At 45.5% G+C, this 20,164-nt stretch overlaps 2 protein-coding genes across 4 annotated transcripts in view; one reads left to right on the top strand and one right to left on the bottom strand.

Moving 5' to 3' along the window:
- EYA3 (EYA transcriptional coactivator and phosphatase 3) overlaps window positions 1-9,126 on the top strand; it is an 84,253-nt gene extending 75,127 nt beyond the window's left edge. For all 3 annotated transcript variants that reach the window (XM_016216849.2, XM_016216858.2, XM_087820245.1), the window contains 3 exons: window positions 475-596; window positions 3,994-4,094; window positions 6,482-9,126. In XM_016216849.2, the coding sequence (XP_016072335.2) occupies window positions 475-596; window positions 3,994-4,094; window positions 6,482-6,562 (304 nt within the window). In that variant the 3' untranslated portion in view covers window positions 6,563-9,126. The remainder of the gene's footprint in view (window positions 1-474; window positions 597-3,993; window positions 4,095-6,481) is intronic.
- A 3,858-nt stretch (window positions 9,127-12,984) lies between these two features.
- Window positions 12,985-19,920, bottom strand: XKR8 (XK related 8). Its single transcript, XM_016219636.2, has 3 exons — window positions 19,523-19,920; window positions 17,031-17,227; window positions 12,985-14,609 (listed from the first exon to the last, which is right to left on the bottom strand). The coding sequence occupies exons 1-3, from the start codon at window positions 19,813-19,815 to the stop codon at window positions 13,900-13,902; spliced, it is 1,200 nt and encodes a 399-aa protein (XP_016075122.2). The 5' UTR covers window positions 19,816-19,920; the 3' UTR covers window positions 12,985-13,899.
- Window positions 19,921-20,164: the final 244 nt, after the last annotated feature.

Below are 20,164 nucleotides of genomic sequence, written 5' to 3'. Positions count from 1 at the left end.
TTCAGTGAAGTTTATATAGGACCTGTGAAATTAATGTGTGTTCTGGAATCTATGTTGCTGTTGTGTAAACAGCAGAGAGGACTTAAATCATACCTCATTTAAGAGCTGGGTTGCATTCAGATGAAATAGCAATGTAACTGAAAGTCTTTGTCATTTGTTTTCTAGAGAGTGGTATCAATGACATGGGTTGATGGTTAATTGCTAACAGGTGCAGTGAGCTAGAATAGTCAGAGGGAAATAAGGCAAGAATCAAATTGCTGCTCTGTGCCCACTATAGAATCTCTGTCCTTTAATATGGAAAGTAAATAAACCTGAGATAATTAGAGCAATAACTGAACATTGGCACTGAACAAATATCATACCAGGCCCTTTAAGGTTGATTTTTAATAGTTAGATCCTAAAGATGAGATCTTTTTGAATACTTGCTCCTGGGTAGGTTCACCTTTTTCTTTTTTCCTTCTTTCTCCCTTTTAGGAAGAATTGTGTGAATGTTCTGATCACTACAACCCAGCTGGTTCCAGCTCTGGCCAAGGTTCTCCTATATGGACTTGGAGAAATATTTCCTATTGAAAACATCTATAGTGCTACCAAAATTGGTATGGTTTCTATTCTGTTTCTTGTCACTTGCATTGCAATAATATTTCCTACTTATGATGCACTTATTATATACCAGTCCCTCTGTTAGACCATATATATATTCCTCACAGCAGCCTTCTGATACTACTGATGAGGCAGTTCAAGCTTAACAGTTATGTAGCTTGCACAAGACTTCACAGATAGTAAGTTACATAAACAGCATTCAAATCCAGATCTGTGGGACTTAAAACTTATCTTTCTCTTTTTCTTTATAATATTTGAAAGAACATAATATCTAGTTTACAAATCTACTTTTGCCTCATTTCAGATTTCTTTTTCATAGAGAGAGCGCTGCAGTATAGTGTAATAGAAAAGTCACTAGATTAAAAATCAAGGACTAAGCTGTATGTTTAAAAATGGTTAAACCCCTCACACTTGTTAGGATGCTTGCTATAAAAACACACAGAAAAATAACAAGTGGTAGTGAAGATGTGAAGAAATTGGAACCCTTGTGCACTTTTGGCAGGAATGTAAAATGATGCTACTGTTATGGAAACCAGTATGGCAGTTCCTCAAAAAATTAAAACTAGAACTGCCATATGATCCAACAATGCCACTTCTGGGTATATATCCAAAAGAATTAAAAGCACGATCTCAAAGAAATATTTGCACACCATGTTCATAACAACATTATTCATAATAGCCAAGAGGTGGCAGCAGCTCAGATATCCATCAATGAATGGATACACAAAATGGTATATCTACATACAGAGGGATATTATTCAGCCTTAAAGGGAAGGAAATCTTGTCACATGCTACCACATATTTGAACCTTGAAGACATTATGCTAAGTAAAGTAAATCACAAAAAGATAAATACTGTATGTTTTCACTTATATAGGGTACCTAGAGTAGTCAAATTCATAGAAATAGAAAGTAGAATGGTGGTTAACGGCTTTGGGGAAGGGAAAATAGGGAGTTGTTTAGTGGGTATAGAATTTCAGTTTCACAAGATGAAAAAGTTCTGGAGATATGTGGCACAACAATGTGAGTAACTTAACATTACTGAAATATACATTTGAAAATGGTTAAGATGATAAATTTTAGGTTATGTGTTCTTTTACTGTGATTTTTTGAAAAGGCAAAAAAGTAATGACTTGCTTCCCCACTTACTAGCTCTTTCCATAGGCAAATTACTTTATCTCCTGATCCTCAGTTTACTCATGTAAAATGTGAAACTAACAGGTTGTGAAAATCAAATGAGACTGTGTATATTAAGGTACTTCTTAACCCCTAAAAATATATTCAGTACCAAGTACAGGCATACTTTGTTTTATTGCACTTAACAGATGTTACATTTGGTAAGCTGACTAGTCATTGGCCTCATCTTCCTGAGCAGGAAAACCCATGTCCAGGATTGTTTTGAGAGTGTAAAATGGAAGAAATTTATTTACCAACTGTATTGGAGTCATTTCTTTACAGTTTGAGTTGTTACTAACTCTTTTAGTCTCTTAATCCTTTTAAAGGAGACATACCTAAATGTATTTCATTCTTTATCATTGCATGCCAGGACAGTGAAAACATCTGTGTTCTTGTCCTCTAAATATGAGACATTCCCTTCATTGGGCCTTGGAGAAAAGTCTAAAATTCTGACTTAAAATTTTTTTTATATAGACAGATCATAAATTAGACTATGGGTCTAGCAGAGGTTGGATTAGGTTGTAGGGATATAATGGAATGGAATTAGACAAAGAACTCTTTGAACATAATAATTCATTATTAGTAGAATTCATATTTTAATTAGGGCTCAAGACATGGACTACAATCATCCATTGAGTCAGTTGTGAGATTAATATGCACTTAGCAAACATTGATTAAATGCCTGATATGAATGTAAACCATGACAATACTATTGTAAGATGTTAGCACTGAAAGGGACCTAAGTATACCTAAGCCAAGCCTTGTACTAAAAGTAGGAGGCTAAAGTCCAGAGTGTACCAGTGTCTGGTCCAGGTGACTAGTCAGTCAACCTGGTTTGAGATGCCACTTGAGCTAGGGATGTCAAAGACTTGCAGTTACTCAGATGTGCCAAGCAGGACTTCTGAGTATGGGTACATAGGTGCTTGTCGATTGCGATGTAGTTATCTTAAATTTGTGTATTTGTATGTTTTTTACAACAATTTTCCAGCAGATGGCAGTCAAGTGCCTTGAGGAAAAGGCACTTTTAAAATATATATGTTTTTATTGATTTCAGAGAGAGGAAAGGAGAGGGAGAGGGAGATAGAAACATCAGTGATGAGAGAGAGAATCATTGATTAGCTGCCTCCTGCAGATCCCCTACTGGGAACTGAGCCTGCAACCTGGGCATATGCCCTGACCCGGTCGATGCTCAACCACTGAGACACACTGGCCAGGCAAAGACACCTTTTTATTTGCACAGGGATCCCTGTGTTAAGTCACTGGATCTGGCAAGAAGAAAGAACAAGAGTGTTAATGGAGCAGGATGAAGAAGGAAGCAGAGTTAGGACCTTGCTTAACTGAAGGAAGTGACAGAAGTAGGGAAATAAAATATAAGAGATGGTAATGGAAATAATTTCCTTTTTATTTATTTCTGCAAATAAAAAGCAGTATCATCTGTGCCTGTTTTAGGTGTAGGTTCCAGATGGGATTTGAATTTTTATATATTGCCATATATCTAAAAACAGTGTGCAGTGTATTGAAATCACCCATTTTCCAAGGTTTAGTTCAGTGATACAGTATCTCAGTTGCAGTTGCAAGTATAATAGTGAGGGAACTCCAGATGTGACAAATGTAGCTGCCATATTTATTGGTACTCTGGGCCTCCTCCCCCACTGAAAGACATAAGGCTCACGCCTAAGACTGTTTCTGGAAAATGAAGAATTGGAGGGAAATGGCTATTTGTCTATTTCTTATTACTATCAAGAAGTCGAGTCCTTATACTTATACTTCTTTTTCCTACCCTAAAACAGTTTCCTCTCAGAAATATCCTTTCACAATGTCCAGAGCCTAGACTTGGAGTCAGGAGCCCAAAGTCTAGCTATAAGCTTGTTTGGATCAGGGGCAAGTCACTAGTCCTATTTCCTGTTAAAATAGGGTATGGTACCCATCTCACTGGATTATTTTGAAAATTAAATAAGGAATAATTTGAAAACTGCTTTGTAAGCTGTAAAGTACAAGAGATGTGGAAAAGGGAAGTGGTGCTCACAGTTGTCACTATAGATCCAGAGGGCCTACTGGATCTCTGTCTGCCACTCCTACTCCCCACCAGGCAAACTTCAGGGGCTGCCACTCACTTTGTCTAAGCATAGGCAAGTGAACCTAGCAGCAGCCCTTTTCTTTGGTGTTGAAAAAAAGGTAGGGCAGAATGTCCTAATAGGAAATTGTTTTCTCTCATCAGGTAAAGAGAGCTGCTTTGAGAGAATTGTGTCAAGGTTTGGAAAGAAAGTCACGTATGTAGTGATTGGAGATGGACGAGATGAAGAAATTGCAGCCAAACAGGTAACCATGGTAAAGAAAATAGTCTGGGAATTTCAGGACCTTTCATTTGTATATGCTTTGGAAAGGAAAAAAATTCTAAGGAGAGTCTGAACCTGATCTTCAGTGTACTTCCTTGGATCATTTATATACTTGGAGAGGTAGTGACCTTCATTCAGAAGCATTTTTGGAGGGTGGAGGGGTTAGGCCTCACAGTTCTTACAGAGGACATTAGACTTTTGAACTGTCTGATAACACACATTGAGTCTTTTTAAATTAAAACACAAAAAATCTGTAGTTCAGGGTAATACTGAAGCATAAAATATGAACTCATTGTTTGCTGAGATGTTATCAGTGTCTTAGCTGAGAGAAGTAATGTTTTGGTATGACTGACCAGAGAATTTATTGTCTGTAGACGGTGCTGTGGTCAGACCTCCAGCAGGACTGAGGCACTCATTTCCTTAGCCACCTCCTGATCTTGGCTGCTGTTCCCTCACAGTCCCTCTCCCAGAATTGCCTTCAGCAGAAGCTGCCTTGCCCAAGGTTACATCACCTTCCCAGAGACAGCTTGCTTCCAGTTACTGGTGGGGGTAGGGACACAACTCTAGTTTCAGACCTTCGTCTCTGAAGGGTGATCCAGCTCCAGCACTCTCTCTGGGGTGGATTAGCACCTCTCCGGCAGCTGTATCATAGTTCAACTTTGGGCAATTCCTTCTGAAGAGCATGAGACTTGGCTACAAAAAGGCAAATAATTCTGACTTTTCCAGGCTTCAGATTCTCAAAAACCATTACAATCAATGAGGAGTTATTTAGAAAAAGTTCTTTCTGCTTCTGAGCCCTGGAAAGATTGTTCTGATGTTATCCTCCTCACTATGCAGGCCCCAACTTCAGGTTGTCCCTTCTTAAAACAGGAAACAGATGAAAGAGTCTTGGCAATGGAATCTAAAAGCACACCAGTTCAAATCCGAGTCATTTATAAGCTGTGTGAATTTGGACCATTTACTTAATCCTGTCTGAGTTTCCTCATCTGCTAAATGGATCTACATAGGTTCTTTCCCTTCTACCCCAGCTTTCTTCTAGCAACTCTATTTCTTAAACTTGGAGACAGTGGGTTACCAGCTAGGACCACTGTCCTAATTTTCTTCATTCAGTAACATACAAACCTTCAGCAGCTATTAATGAACTATGAGATTGGTGGTGCTCAGTTGGCATTATTAACACATTTTGTTTTCATTTGCCACTTTATGTAGCAATTCAAGGGCCTTTATTTTTTCTCATGTACTATCTTTGAAGCTTTGATTCTAAAGTGCTCGTTGCCCTCTGGGAAAGATACCGAGTGAATGTAGATATCAGTACTTCTTGGTCTGAAGAGGGGGTTGGGGAGATAAAGAACAACCCAATTTATTAGCAGAGTTGGTGTCTCTAAGCTGATACCTGTGATCATCTACCAGAAAATATATCTGTTGGAAGATGCCTTAGAGCCTCTGTGCAGTTCAGCCCCCACTCTGTGAGGGATCTTTTCTGCAGCCTTTTTGACAGAAGACTTTCTAGTCCTTACTTGAACACACCCAAGGATAGAGGGCTGCTTCCCACGTATCCTATTGTGGGGTTGTCCACACTGTTAGGCTGTTCCACCTTCCACTGAACTTAAATTTATCTCTCTCACTTTCACATTTTGGTCCTAGTCTGGCACTCCTGAGTACAACATAACAAGCTGCTTCCTTTTCTCTATAGTAAAAGCCTTTTAAATAGTATGTGTGCACAAGCAGCTAGAAAAAACATTGAGTTACATGCCAAAAGAACCATTCTAGGACTTCAAAATTCTGGGTAATTTGTAACCTATTTGAACAAGACAATCAGTAAAGCTAATCTACTTCAGCTTCATAGAATATAGTTTCTAACATATGCATTTGTCAAAGCCCTTTAAAAGGTTTCAGAATGGCACACAGTTTACTGGACAGAACTCTGACCACGTTTTATAATGGGATTATTATTTCCCAGATCTGTATGTTCTGAATCTTGGTGATGGACAAAATTTGGGCCTTGTAGCTCTGTAACTTATAGGAAATTGGTTATCTGTAAGAAAATGTAATATTAATACTAATTTCTTATGTGGCTATTTTATTTGATCCTGAGGACCCTAGATAGCAGCTAGAATAAGTATATCTCCCATAAAAGCATAGCGTTACCACTGAAATGTAATGAAAATCTCTCCCATTTGTAGAGTGTCCTAAAGTGTACAAAGTCCTTATATATATGACTTATTTGATCCTTATGACAGCCCCATGAGGTGCACAGGAGTAGACAGGATTACCAAATACCTTGGGGAGAAGTCTGTGGAGAAGGGGGTTTGGGTAAATATGACCTCCCAAAAGAAGTTGAGTTAACCGGGTGTCCCTGCTCTCTTCCAGCACAACATGCCTTTCTGGAGGATCACAAACCATGGAGACCTAGTGTCCCTCCACCAGGCTTTGGAGCTTGATTTTCTCTAAGAACTGGAATGAAGAGCCTTCCCCATGAGCTGCTTTTCACTCCTAAAAGGAGCTGGAGACCGGAACCGACTGGGAACTCTCTTTCTCTGTGGAATGCTGGCGAGAACACAATCAGAACCAACAGCTGCAAGGGATGAAGCTTATTTTTGCTAAGAGTGAGCTGCAGCCCCATGTTCATCCTCGTGCAGAAGCAGGAGACAATTAGATTGAGAGAACAGTAGACTCACTGAAGCTACAGTGCTTTTAATTCTTGTGTTTTTTGTTTTGTTTATTTTGTTTCAAAAAAATGAAGAAAAAAAACAAAAGGAAATTCTTGGGGCAGAGTTGCACTCTTCGTCCATAACCTGATTGAGAACTGCTGTTAACTTGTGGTGATAGGATAAATGTGGCAGACTTTTGTAATAACATCTCTTGCAGTCTTTATAATCTCCTTAGCTGTAGAACATATTCCCAGTGAATGTGTATGTAATTTTTATAGGTAAGGGTCTGGTCTCTGAAGCAGGTTTTTCCTCCTTTTTCTGTCAAGAAAGGGGTGTGTAAAGTTTCCTTGGAAAATAATAATTGAAATGTCTAGAATACCTCTCTGTGATAGTAGCACCTCTTTAGCTGCTCCAGTGTTCTGCTGTCTAGGATGGTTTCTCTCCTGTTCTTCCATCTCCAAGTTTGCTGAACTGTGGGGCACTGGACACTGATTAACTTTCGACTTTGGTATTTCTCATCCTAGAAGCCTTAGTCCCCTTTCTAATCCCTCTTCCCCTTTAACCAAATGGCACAATCCTGGAAACTCCTTCTCTTAGACAGTAAATGCTGAGCCTTCAGCGTGACTCTTTTATTCAAAGACTATGTCCCAGGGGCTTACCTCTAAACTGGAGATAATGGACTAAGGCTTCTTGTGAATTACCGCTTCTTTGGTTCTCAAAACAGGAAGATTCCACCTTTTTCTCCTGCAGAGAAGCACTCGTCCCCCAACAGATGCTCACCCTACAGCCTTCTCTTCCTTCTTAGTCATCAGTGTAGGCTCCTGTCCCATTCCTGCCCTGCATATCTCACAGTGACCTCCATGCAGCTCTGGCCAATCCCTTTGGACCCAAGAAGTCTAAATTAAGTCTAAGAACAGGCTCATAACTACATTTGGTCAACCAATGTAGTTGACTTCCTTTGAAGCCCATAAGCCCTATGAAGGGTCTTCTAGGCATATATTTACCCAGGTCTCTGCCTGAAACTGAAGAAGAGATTGCTGTGATCAAAACCCAATTTTCCCATGGTACACCCTTCCCACTTCTCAAATCTAAAATGGAAAACCAGAAGCCAGAAAGGCTTTCCTGTTTTAAATGAAGTTGCGAGGTCCCCTACTCACTTAATCCTGGGCCAAATGCAGGAACATTTCCCAGCCTGACCTCTGGGAAGACTGGTAGGTGCCAGGTATACTAGTCCCAGCCTTCTAGCCCAACTGTGTTTGTGGATGCTCCATCCCTCGAAGACCAGCCTGGGCATCTGCTCAGGCTGGATAAACTTCCCTGGAGCTGAGTAAGTTCAGCCTGGCCCAGGCTGCACCTCAGAGAGGTGTAGTCTAGGTTCTCAGTAGGAGGCATCCTTGACCAACCCCACCTATACTTGCTTGTCCCCAAAGATTCTGCATATTCATTTCTAGGGATGTTGTAGCACAAAGAGGCCATACTCCTCCCAAGGCCAGGTCACTCATATAGCAGAGAAAGGCTGTTCATACACATTCCTTCATAACTGATTGAGAAACTGCTTCATGACACAATTTTAGGGAAGAGGCCTTTGGAGAGGAGCTGAAGTCAGTGCCCATTACTTAGCTGCTGCTTTGGCCTTGTTTCCATTGGTTGGGGGGGATTATGTAGCCTGAGGCAGACCTTGCCTTGGTCTGAGTTCAACACAGTTGCCCAGATGTTGCTCTGCCTTGATTGACAATTGATCTTAGAAAGCTCTAGGGTGGGTCTTTTCTTCCAGGCCCCAAGCCCTCCACCTACCAGCAGTGTAACTGTTGGTTTCCTGCCCTGGACATAGGCCACCCGATTGGTGCTGTGCTTCAGGCTTGTGAGACTGGAGTGGTACCCCCATCATGTACCCAGGTCCACATACAAACCCCTCCCTCTCCCTGCCCTTTGGGAGAAGCTCTTTATTCCTATAATATGACTTGGACCCCTTTTTCAGTTAACTTTTCCCTCCTGCCCTGACTGCCCAGCCTGGGTCTTTGGTAAAAGAACTTGAAATTGACCAAGAGGTGAAGAAGCTCTGAGCAGAGCAGCCTTTGCTGTTTTCTGGTTGTTGCCACCCTCATTTAGAGGTTCAGGCAGAAAATGGGACCTGGCTCCTCTTTGCCAAAATGAATTGTCCAGGGAACAGTCCTCTTCTTTTACCCTGTGTTTTCCTCCTCCCAGAACAAAGATCTGGAAAGGAAAACAAGTGGGTAGCACCAAGAGCTCTTAGAAGCTGGGGGCCCAAGGATAGTGGGGGTCCTTTCGTCAAGATGGAAGCCCTCTTTACTAGAAAAAGTCCCCATGAGATAAGCCACATGATGAATCCTTCCCCCAGGTGGAGGTGGGGTTCTATAGTATGGGTCTGCACATTTTGTGTTGAGGACTGTCTCTAGTAAGGGATCTGGAGTTTTCAAGTGTGTCCTGGGTTTAAGAGATGGCTTGACTCTCGAATGTAAAACTGACTGTGCCTTAGCATCACCCTGTCCAGTGCCCCTGGGGCAGCTGGTGGTGTCCAGGAGAATGGTTCCTGCTCCAGATTTAGATACTTTTATTTGGTTGGGGTGTTCCTGTCTTCTGCTCTGCAAGTTGGGGGGTGGGGGTGGGGCAAAGCTAGTATCCCAGGAGACTTGTGCCACAGCTTGTTCGCAGTTTACACAAACTCATCTTTAAAGCTCCCAAGTAGAATCTGACTGGCAAACTCCAGCTGCAGCATACGGAGCTTCTAGATGTCCACTCCTTTGAATGGGTGTCAGTGCCGCTGAAGCATGGGAGAGAGGAGAAGCAGGGCAGAGCTATTCTTCTCCTGGGAGAGGGATGGCCTAAGCCCAGGGGTGGTGAACTTGGGGCGTTCCTCTCACTCCTGCAGGAAGGGACAAGTAGGACCCCTCTTAAGCAAGTTCCTGTTTCTTACCACTAAATTGGTTTCCTTTTTCATCCAAAAGTTGGAACTCCCCAGATTCACACTATACAAGCCAAATCTGAATTCTGAGGTTCTAAAATATCTTTTTTTTAAAAATGTATATATATATATATATATATATATATATATATATATATATATTACTGATTTTAGAGAGAGGGGAAGGGAGAAGTGAGAAACACCTATCGGCTGCCCCCTGCACACCCCATCCTGGATATTGAGCCCAAAACCCAGGCATGTGCCCTGATGGGGACCTCTTGGCGCATGGGATGATGCTCAGCCAACTGAGCCTCACTGGCCAGGGCAGATTCTAAAACATCTTTAACCACAAGAGAGAAAATCTAGTTTTCCGTCCAGATCAGCAGGCCCTCTGTTCCTTCCTTTCCTCAGTCAGCTCTAGCAAGCAAGGCTCATAGGCTAGTTCCTAATGCACTGACAGGAGCCATCCCATTAAGGACGACTTCTCGAAACCTGCCCCTCTGGATTACAGATGCCTCATTTAGCAGTAAAAGGCATTGCTTGAATTGGATATATTTATGTGACTGCGGGCATTCGTGGCTGTAGAGTCTTTGACCATAATGTTATATGTAATGGGAACTATCTTGTAAACTTGAAAAAAAATAAAGTTTTTATTTTCTATACAGTTTCCTCCTGTGTCTTTTCTGAATAGGATCCGCCCAGCTGGTAGGAAACTAAGTAAGGCTTCATAAAAACCTGAAGCACTCATTAAAAGATAGCGCCCTTTTAATAAATGAGTCATTAATTTCACCAAAAACGTAGAAACCAAGTGACTAACCATTTGGTATAAATGTACATGGGAAAATAAAAGATTTTAAAATAATGTGCAAGGGAAAGTTTCTTAATTGTCTATAGAATATATTACTTTTTAAAGTTTAGGACTGGTATGATGAGAGATTTCATTTGCTGTCAAATGTGCTGAAACTCAGTTATTAAAGAGAGTAACTTGCTGTGCTGAGCTTAAAACGCAAAAGCAATAAAACAGACAAACTGATATCAAACCTCGTTTGACTTGGCCCGATTTCATGTCACATCAGCTACTTTTTCTCATTTCATTTCTTCAGGTTTGGGTTTGACTGTGCGTTACTGGTCTGGAAAAATCAAGAATTATTTTGCCTTTTATTCCAGTGAAGCAAATCAGAATTCAGTTCTAGCTTCCAAGCACCATACATGTCAGACTACAAGATGTATTTTCTCCCAAGTTGCCCTAGAAAAGAGGGGGTTGCTATGTACTCTAGGCATTAAATCTTTTCATCAGAAGGTGCATATTTTGGCCTGGCCGGGTGGCTCAGTTAGTTGAAGCATCAGCCTGTACACCAAAAGGTTGCTGGTTCAATTCTTGATCAGGGCACATATCTAGGTTGACGGTTCGATTTCCCGTCGGGGCACTTACGAGAGGCAACCAATTACTGTCTCCCCCTTGACCCCGCGCCTTCCTCTCTCTCAAATCAATAGAACATATCCTTGGGTGAGGATTTAGGGCAAAAATTTTTATTTATTTAAAAAAAGAAGATGCACATGCTGGAACCACAATGAAGCCAACTTGTGAGTTGCTAGATCCTTACTTGCTTGTAAGTACAAATATTAGAGTATTGACTGCTGCTCAAGCCCAAAGAGTAAACGCCTCCGTCTCCCTCTGCAATAAGTATAACATCTGCACACTTCTCAAAAAATTTTTGGTGGCAGGCAATTCAAGAGGTTTTCATTCTTCAAAAATAGGTTTATTGACATTTTGAAAAAAAGGATTGACAGGAATCTTCAAAAGAAATTCCTAATGGCATGTAATGTCACTCATCTTTGTAAAGTCTTTGATTCTGTAAACTTTTAAGTGTATATACAAATGAAGCTTTTTCTATAGCTTTTTAGTCTACTTTGGAGTTAATTGCATATATATTGCCATCATTTGACAACTTCATCTAGAGTATAGAACTTTGGCAAAAAATTAAAAACATCTTTTTGGGGATGTTTTCTCAGGGGAAAATAGGGAATTCCCTACTTTGCACCTTCTGTTGATATATTTGGCATCTCCCCTGAGTCTAGTCTCCACATACGACAGGAAGAAATGTGGAAAAGTAAACGGAGCAAGTATTTGATTTACTGAAACTTAGGATCCACGTCCAAGGCTAGGTTGGGCACTTAGCCCACTGTCTGGGGTCTCAACCTGACATTCTTTATGGGTTAAGAAAAATGATAATTATTTCACTGTTGTGTGTGTGCATGTGTGTGTTGAAATGTATTCAATTAAAAGAATGGTCCTTTCCCTGAGTACATTATATCCTTTCTTTTAGAGATGATGAAGATAATAGATGGTGATACTTTTTACTGCCTTTTTTGTTCAAAATTAAATTGGTGACCGTGTTGGCCATTTTACTGGTCCATGAAATTTAGAAGTCTGGAAGTCCTTTCTGCCTCTACTATGTTATATATGTAGAAAAGCACCAGCATCATGTTCCCGGAGCCTCTTCCTATTGCCAACCCTCATCTCTGTGTCATGCTTGGCTGTGGGCCAATATAGCAGCTACAAGCCCTCCTTCATACAGTCCCTGCTGACTTGGGGTCTGGGATAAAATTCATGCGCATGGCTCTCTCCCTCATCTCCTTTAGGGCTTGGTTTCTCAGGGAGGCCTTCCCTGGCTATTCTACATAAAACTGTAACTCCCACATAACACACAAAAACACACACACTCCCTGCCCCCTTCCCTACTTCTGTTAGCACTTAACACTATCAGATACACTGTCTTACTTATCCTACTTATGAGTCTCCACTAGAACAAGTCATGGAACGGAGACTGTCCTGAGTCCCATCACAGTGGTGACTGTTTTCTTCTGTCTCCAGCACCCTTTTCCTGTTACGTGTTTCTCCAAACCACAGATCTCCCAAGAGCAGCAAAAGGCTCCACCTCCCTGGCACCACTGCCCACTTCCACATCCCTCAAGCCACCTCATCACTGGAGCGCCCAGCAAAAGCTACCTGAGCTCCCAGCAAAAAGACCTTCACCTGGGCTCCTGTATTTGCTTCCTGGCACTAAAGGTGTTTGTGGCTACTCCTGCCAGGCCCAGCAGCAGAGCACTTGTCAATCCAGACCAGGGTTCTGATCCCACCTGAACGATCAACCCCACGCTGGCTCACCGGCTCCTGAAACTTAGAAAACAACATTGAGAAGTCCTGCCTAAGCCAGCCCTCTTCTCTGTCCCAGGGCCTTTACCGATTTTGAGCAGTGGATTTTGTGTCCCTGACCCGTTCTTTGCAGGCAGCTTTGAATTCTGTAGATTTAGATTAATGACACAACTAGTTTGTAGGATTTTATAAGGTTTTATTTATTTATTTTTTTATTTTTTTTTATGATTTTATAAGGTTTTAATAATAACCTAATAATACTGTTGAACAAAACAGCACATACATGTCTCTCACCTGCAGAGACACGCATACACCTCTCCTTCTCACAATAGACTCTGAGGTAGAAAATACACTGTCTAAAGTGTAAAAAAATATTCAACCAGCTTAACCATGGCCCAGACCACAGGTTCACAAGGCACTTGGTTGAAAGGCAGCCCCTGGAGAGCAGGGACAGAGGCTGGACCAGCTGCACTAAGGCCTTGGAGGGGTTAACGGAGGCCAGCCAGTTGGGCATCCATGGCTCCAGCATGGAGCAGCTGGAGATGGGCAGGGTGGCAGCTGATCTTGTTCTAGGATCCAAGGATAAAATAATGTCCCTGGCACATAAAATGCTCTCGGTAAATATTTGGTGAGTGAATTGAATGACTGAGGTGGGGCAGAGGGGGAAGAACTCTAGAGAACACATCGTGGAGGTCAAGGCCTTCTAGCTCAGGCTAGGGGAACCAAAGGGTAGGAGAGCACCTCCTCCAATTATTTCGGAGGTGAAAATACCAACGCTGGGGTGTTTGGGGCACCAGATATACTGGTTGGGAGGTACAGAAAAGAGGATCTCTTCTTTCTTCCCAAAGTGCTTTGAACATAATTGAGGCTCTTGACCTCCAGGGCCTGGAAGGCCAGCCTCTGTCTTACTCAACTCTGGTCTTTGGTGCCTGGCAAGAGCAGGCATCAAGAGCTTGTTGAGTGAATCAAGGCCCACAGCAGCATAATTAGCTTATCTTCTCCTGCAATCTAACTGACTGCACGTGTCCTTCTGTCCCTGGCTGGGTTTGACCCTGCCTCAAAGGACTCCATTTACCTCTCCCTCCTGGGGCCAAGCAGCCTCCTCCCTAGCCTTGGAGAAAAAATTCTGAGCCAAATGGTCAGCACGCCTGTTCTGAGGCAGCCGATAGCACTCGAGGGAGCGGAAGGCATGGGTCCCGTCCACCTGGGCAAGCTGCCAAGGGTAGCTGGGGTGCAGCCAGCGGTAATAGACAAGCCGCAGAACCAGACCCAAAAAGAAGCTGATGCCTCCCACAAGCAGCAGCACCTGCAGGGGGATCCCACTGGGCAGCCAGGCACTTTGAGTCACCCAGGTGACCACCATGAGAATGCTGTCACTCAGGAGAAACACCAGGTGGATGGTGGCGCGGCCTCGAGTGCGACCCTCAGCCACATTGAACCAGGAGAAATAAAGGATGGTGGCCACTGTTGCCCGGTACAGCCACTCAGAGTGGGGATCTGGCATGAAGTCGGTGCCCTGAAACGAGACCCAGAACAGCAGCACCAGCCACAGGCCCAAGAAGTGCAGAGCCACGTAGCGGGGGAAGAGAGCTGAGAACAGGGCCACAGCCAGGACTCGGGGCCACAGCAGCAGCAGGTTCCACAGGAAGTAGATCACGGAGGAGCCCAGCCCCAGGACGGGCGTGGAGGGGAGGCAGGTGCGCAAGGCCCGGTGGTAGTCAAGCAGTGCCCACGAGATGCCCACGAAGGACGTGCAGATGCCGACCCCTACGGAGAGGAAGAGGGAACAGCTGAGCCCTGTGGGCAGCCTGCCTGGCACTCCCCAGAGCTTGCAGGTTCTGGGGGCCCTCAAAACCACCCTGAGGAGGGTATTAGAACCCCTAAGTTGTGGAAGGGAAAACTACAGCTAGAGAACATTGTTCTCACAACCAAAAACAGGCTTGGGATTCAAATATGGGGTCTGCCCTCCACCACAAAGCTTTACTTTTCAGGTGCTATCACAGTGATATTTTTTACGGATAAGAGGCTGTGTGACATATACACTTTCATCTACACCCCTGGGCCTTGGCCATACCATGAGCATCTTAGAGAGCCCTGTAACCCTTCCTTTCCCGAAAGAGCCCAAGTGTTTCTTGCATCTGAAAATCAGTAGTCCCAGTTTCCCCTTTCTTAGTCTCAGAAAGGAAAGCTGTCCGGCCGGGCGTGGCTCAGCGGTTGAGCGTCAACCTGGGATCCAGGCGATCGGGGTTCGATTCCCGGTCAGGGCACATGCCCAGGTTGCGGGCTCGATCAATGACTCTCTCATCATTGATGTTTCTATCTCTCTCTCCCTCTCCTTTCCTTTCTCTGAAATCAATAAAGATATATTTTTTAAAAAAGAAAAGAAAGGGAAGCTGGAAACCCCACAAGATGGCAGCAGGCTCCGGCTGAAGGCGCCCTGCTGTATGGCCGGGACATCCTCACTCCCCTCCCCTCCATGCTCAGACTGGACCCCGCTCTCAATTTTCCAAGACTCAAAGTTTACAGTGGGGATCCTATCCCACCTCCTGGTTGTCCACCATGGACTAGAAGCACCAGGGCCCCTAGGGAGGGAGGGAAGCAGCACTGGAATGTCTCTAGAATGCTTCCTCCCTGGCCTCCTTCCCACCGCATCCATTCAATAGATGTTTACTGGGAACGTGTTTTGGGCCAGGAACCCACACGCAGCCTAGATTCACATCTGTGGCCATCATCCTAACTCCGCACACTCTGAGTCTCAGACTATTCTTCCAGTCTGCCCAGCACGCCGCATTCTCTGGGCACGCAGCTTTGCCCATGATAGGAAGGCCAGGAGCACATGCCCCGTTTCTCGTGGCCTCCTCCTCCTTACCCTGCAAGTTCCAGCTTGAGTATCCCCTAGAGCCACCCATCCAGATCCCACCCCACTCACTTCTGTTGAAGTAATTATCTATTTCCTTATCTCTGAGCTCCTGCAGGGTAGGAAACTGATTCTGCTCCCCTGGGATCCCCAGGCAGCCCAGTACTTGCCACATAATAGTAGCTGAACAAATGTTTGCTAAATAAAAAGTTGGGGAAATCTGTCTCTTCCATCATTCCTCTCCCCCACCCCCCATACACGTTCAGTGTAGACTGTATCCATTTGGCCCTGGTCCTAGATACCCACTGCCCTCAAACAGACAAACAGAAATGTGTGCCCCCTAAGTGCTGTGTGTCCCAGGGCAAATCACTTTACCTTTCTGTACCTCTTTCCTCTGTGCAAAATGGAGATAAACATAGCACCAACCTACAAGGCTGTGAATGTGACAATAAAGCACTCTATACTGTGCCCGGTCAATAGTAGGCACTCGATCATGATGGCCGCTATTACTGGTGTTTTTCAATTAATTCTACCGGAGTATTCCCCAGGTCACACGGTGAGTGATGGCAGAGTGGAGACTTGTTCCTTGGGAGTCTGTGGCATCTACAAGGGGTGGGGAGGGGGTGGCAGAGAAAGGAGAGTCCTGGACCTTGAATCAGACATGAGTGAGTTAAAGTCCTAGCTGGGCCACCAGCTGGTCTGCAACCTTGAGCCCAATACTACCCTTTTACAGGAGGAAACCTTCCCAAAGCTCCTCAGTGTACAAACTTCTCCCATGGCTTATAAGGCCACCTGCCTCTCCGTTTTCAGCCCACTTTAATTACCTGCTTTACAGTCAGCCCAGCAGGGCAGGGGCTGGTCCTTGTTCACTGCAGTGTTTCCAGCACAGAATTGCTCAATAAAAACTTAAGTGAATGAAGGTGCTCAATAAACAGTTACAGACCAAGTTGCCTATTATGTGTCAGGCACCCTACACACTTTATCTGTTGTCCTCAAAATAGCAAAAGTAACAAGATTTATTATGCACCAGGCACTAGGCCTATATGCATCACATCCCTTGATCCTTTCATCGATTCTATGAGGTAGGATTATTTATGTCTATTTTACAGATGAAAACAAACCGATTCTCAGAGAGGTTGAGTCATTTGTCCAAATTCATACAGCCAGTGTTTGGATTTGACTTTGGAATTGAACCCAGACCAGCCTGACTAAAGGATGTGCTCCTATTTCCTAGGCAGTCCTTATAAAAGAGTGAAAGCGTTTCTGAGATTTGTGGGAACCTTTCCCAAGCTGTGAAAGTGGGGCTAGCTGCTGGCAGAATGACTACTCACACTGGTAGTACTCGGCCTGGCCACTCTGCAGGACGATGGCCAGCACCAGCGTGAGCTGCGGCGTCTTCTCCAGGAAGGTCTCAAAGAGCCGCAGCATGCTGATGTCCAGGGAGAGGAAGTCAGCGTAGGCCAAGTCAAACTGGGAGGGCACCTCCTGTTGCCACACCAACAGCCCCTGCTGCAGCCCTTGCATGCACCTAGACGCACAGGGATGACCCAGGGGCCAGGTTAGTGTCCTGAGGCATTCCTCCTTCCCCTCCCTATCAGGTACCTGCAGGCAGGCTCCAATCCTAGCTCATCGCCAACATGCTGTGGGGCCTTGGGCCAGCAACTTAACCTCACTGAACTTGTTTCTCCATCTGTAAAATGGATGAATACAACTCCTGCTGCTCCTGCTGGCCAGGCACTGTCCCAAGTTCATCACAAACCTTGTCCAATTTTATGTTTTACAATATCCCCATTTTACAGATGGGAAAACATAACCAAAGAGCGAATAAGCAGTAGTGTTTGAATATCAAAGGCACACAATATAATTGCCTAAAGCAACAGTCCTCAAATTTTAGCAAGCCTAAGGATTTCTTAGGATCCTGTGGGGAAGGGGAGCCACTGAGAACTTCTGAGCACCAGTGAGACAGGTCAGATTGTGCTTTAGAAAGAACTCCCAGGCTGTGGAGAAGAAGCGTAGAAGGGGATAGACCAGAAGCAGGGATCTATTTAAGAGACTGTTGTAACAATCTGGGGAGAAAGGACAAGAGCCCCAGAGTGGTGGGGATGGAGGCCAGCTGAGTTAAGAGAGCCCAGAAGCCTGGCCAAGTGTGGCTCAGCGGTTGAGCATCAACCTGGGATCCAGGTGATCAGGGTTCCATTCCCGGTCAGGGCACATGCCCGGGTTGTGGGCTCGATCAATGACTCTCTCATCATTGATGTTTCTGTCTCTCTCTCTCCCTCTCCTTTCCTCTCTCTGAAATCAATAAAGATATATTTAAAAAAAAAAAAAAAAAGAGAGCCCAGAAGTTGGACAGACAGGCCTGGGTGACCCATTGGCATGAGGGGGGAGTGGAAGATGCACTAAGGCTCCCCCCACCCACAACTGGTCTACTGGCTACTGGGAGCTGAGCCCATTCACTCACTGTGAATTCACTCGTCAGACACATACTGTTACCTCCCTTGGACGCACTTGACAACACAGTAAGGGAGTAGGCAGGCAGGTTGGGGCTCTCCTTCAGCAGAAGCCTCGCCTCTGGTCCCTCAATGCCATGGCAGAGTCCTGCCTCAGCCTAGTCACAGGCAGACACAGAAATCCCATTTTCAAAACCAAAGCTTAGTACATTGTCTGCCTCACACTCAGCAGAAATAGGAAAATGGAAGATGCATGATTTAGTTATGGATTCGGGGCTCATCAAGGCCTGCCAAGATGGTAATAAGTGTGTCTCTTCATGCCCACCCAGAGTTTTACTGATGCCTGTACAGTCCCTCGGGCAAAACGGCAACATTCAAAGCCCCTCTTGCCCACTCCTGGGCACTCGATGCAGCTTTGTCAAGGCAAGAGCTGGAGAGAATCTGTAAAAATGGATTCAAGAGCAGACCCTGGCTCCAGCCACCCCATCCCAACCAAGGCCACATTGCGTCCTGACTTTATCCCATGACTCTGACCCCTTGGTATCAGTTTCCCCATCTCTAGCGGGCTCTGCCAGTTCTAGAAAAGAGCAAAACCCACGCAGATTTTCTGGGACTGGGCCTATGCCCAGCCCTGGCTGGCTCCAGGGGCCTGGAAGAGTCAAACCCCATCTCTGCCCTCTTGCTTGGTCAGGGGTGGGCGGGGGGCAGGGAGGAAATTTTCTGGGAGAATACAACTAACTGGGAAAGAAAAGATGAGAGGCCCTCAGGGGTGAGGGAATAAGTACTGCTCTGGGGGGTCAGGACTGCAGAAACTCTCATGAAGCTAGCTCACATTTGCACACAATTCACAGGTCTCATTTCATTTAATCCTTACCAAACAGAAGGAGGCACTATGACCATGCCACTGGAACAATGAGTAAACTGAGACCTAGAGGGGTCAAGTGACTTGCCCAAGGCCCCATCCTCAGCTAAAAGGAACTCTGGTCTCTCTGCACGTCTTTGCCCTTTCAACAGAGTCCATCAGGAGCTGAGCACTGTGGTCTTTCCTTCACTCCTCACAACAGGCCTGCCTGCCAGACCTATGTCTAGATTTACTACCTCTTTTTAACAGAGGAGGAAACCCAAGCTCAGAAAAAGCCAGGAATGAGGTCACAGGGGGTAAAGCCAAGACTGGCCCCCAGAGAGGTCTGACTCCAAATCATGCCTTTCCTCTCTGGGCCTCAGTTCCTTTACCTGTGAGAGGAAGGGTAGGGCTAGGTGAGTTCTGAGCGCTGTCACCCAGAGTTACCTTTCTTTAAGGAGCTGGAAGCTCACCTGCAGGTGACGGCGCCCACGGGTGCCTCCCCGCCCCCTCCCCGTGTCAGGGCGCTCACCTGTACAGGTAGCCCAGCTGCAGGAGGTGGAGCAGCGCCAGGCAGCGGACTGAGGGCTGCGACGAGTGCAGGCCAGCGGGATCCGCGCGCAGCCAGACCCAGCTGAAGACTTGCAGCGCGACCGAGGCGAGACCCAGCAGCGCCAACACCAGCGCGGCCCACACGTAGCGGCCGCGGAGCGCATACTGGCTCACAGCCCACAGGTCGGAGCCCAGGTGGATCAGGAAGGCGGAGATGCCCAGTACGCCCAGGATCAGGTCCCAAAGGAGAGTGGTGCGCAGTGACCAGGACATGACCCGCCGGCCTCTCCCCTTTCTTCTCTTCTGGGCTGGCACCCGCCTTCCCCGCCCGGGTCCTAGCGGCAGGAAGGAGGCGTTCACAACTCTCCGAGCCTCCCACCGCCGGGACCTCTTGCGCGGGACTTCCCGGTCCCGCCCTGTCCGGGGTGGAGCGAGGCCCGCAGACTCCGCCCCAGCTGTTTGGGGTCCACCACCCCAGCCTCGCCGCTCCCGGGAAGGCCGCCCTGACCCTGGCTCTGCAGCCTTCGCAGGGATTCCCCTCCCCAGACCCGCGGAGCGCCGAGGGCCGCTAGGTCCCCAGAAGGGCGTCGGAGCTGCACTGCCCTTAATGTAGCAGGTTTCT

The sequence above is a fragment of the Miniopterus natalensis genome, chromosome 9, assembly GCF_054644295.1.
Source record: "Miniopterus natalensis isolate mMinNat1 chromosome 9, mMinNat1.hap1, whole genome shotgun sequence".
NCBI lineage: Eukaryota > Metazoa > Chordata > Mammalia > Chiroptera > Miniopteridae > Miniopterus > Miniopterus natalensis.
Note: the sequence above shows the minus strand (reverse complement) of the source record. Positions and strands in the feature narration are given on the sequence as shown.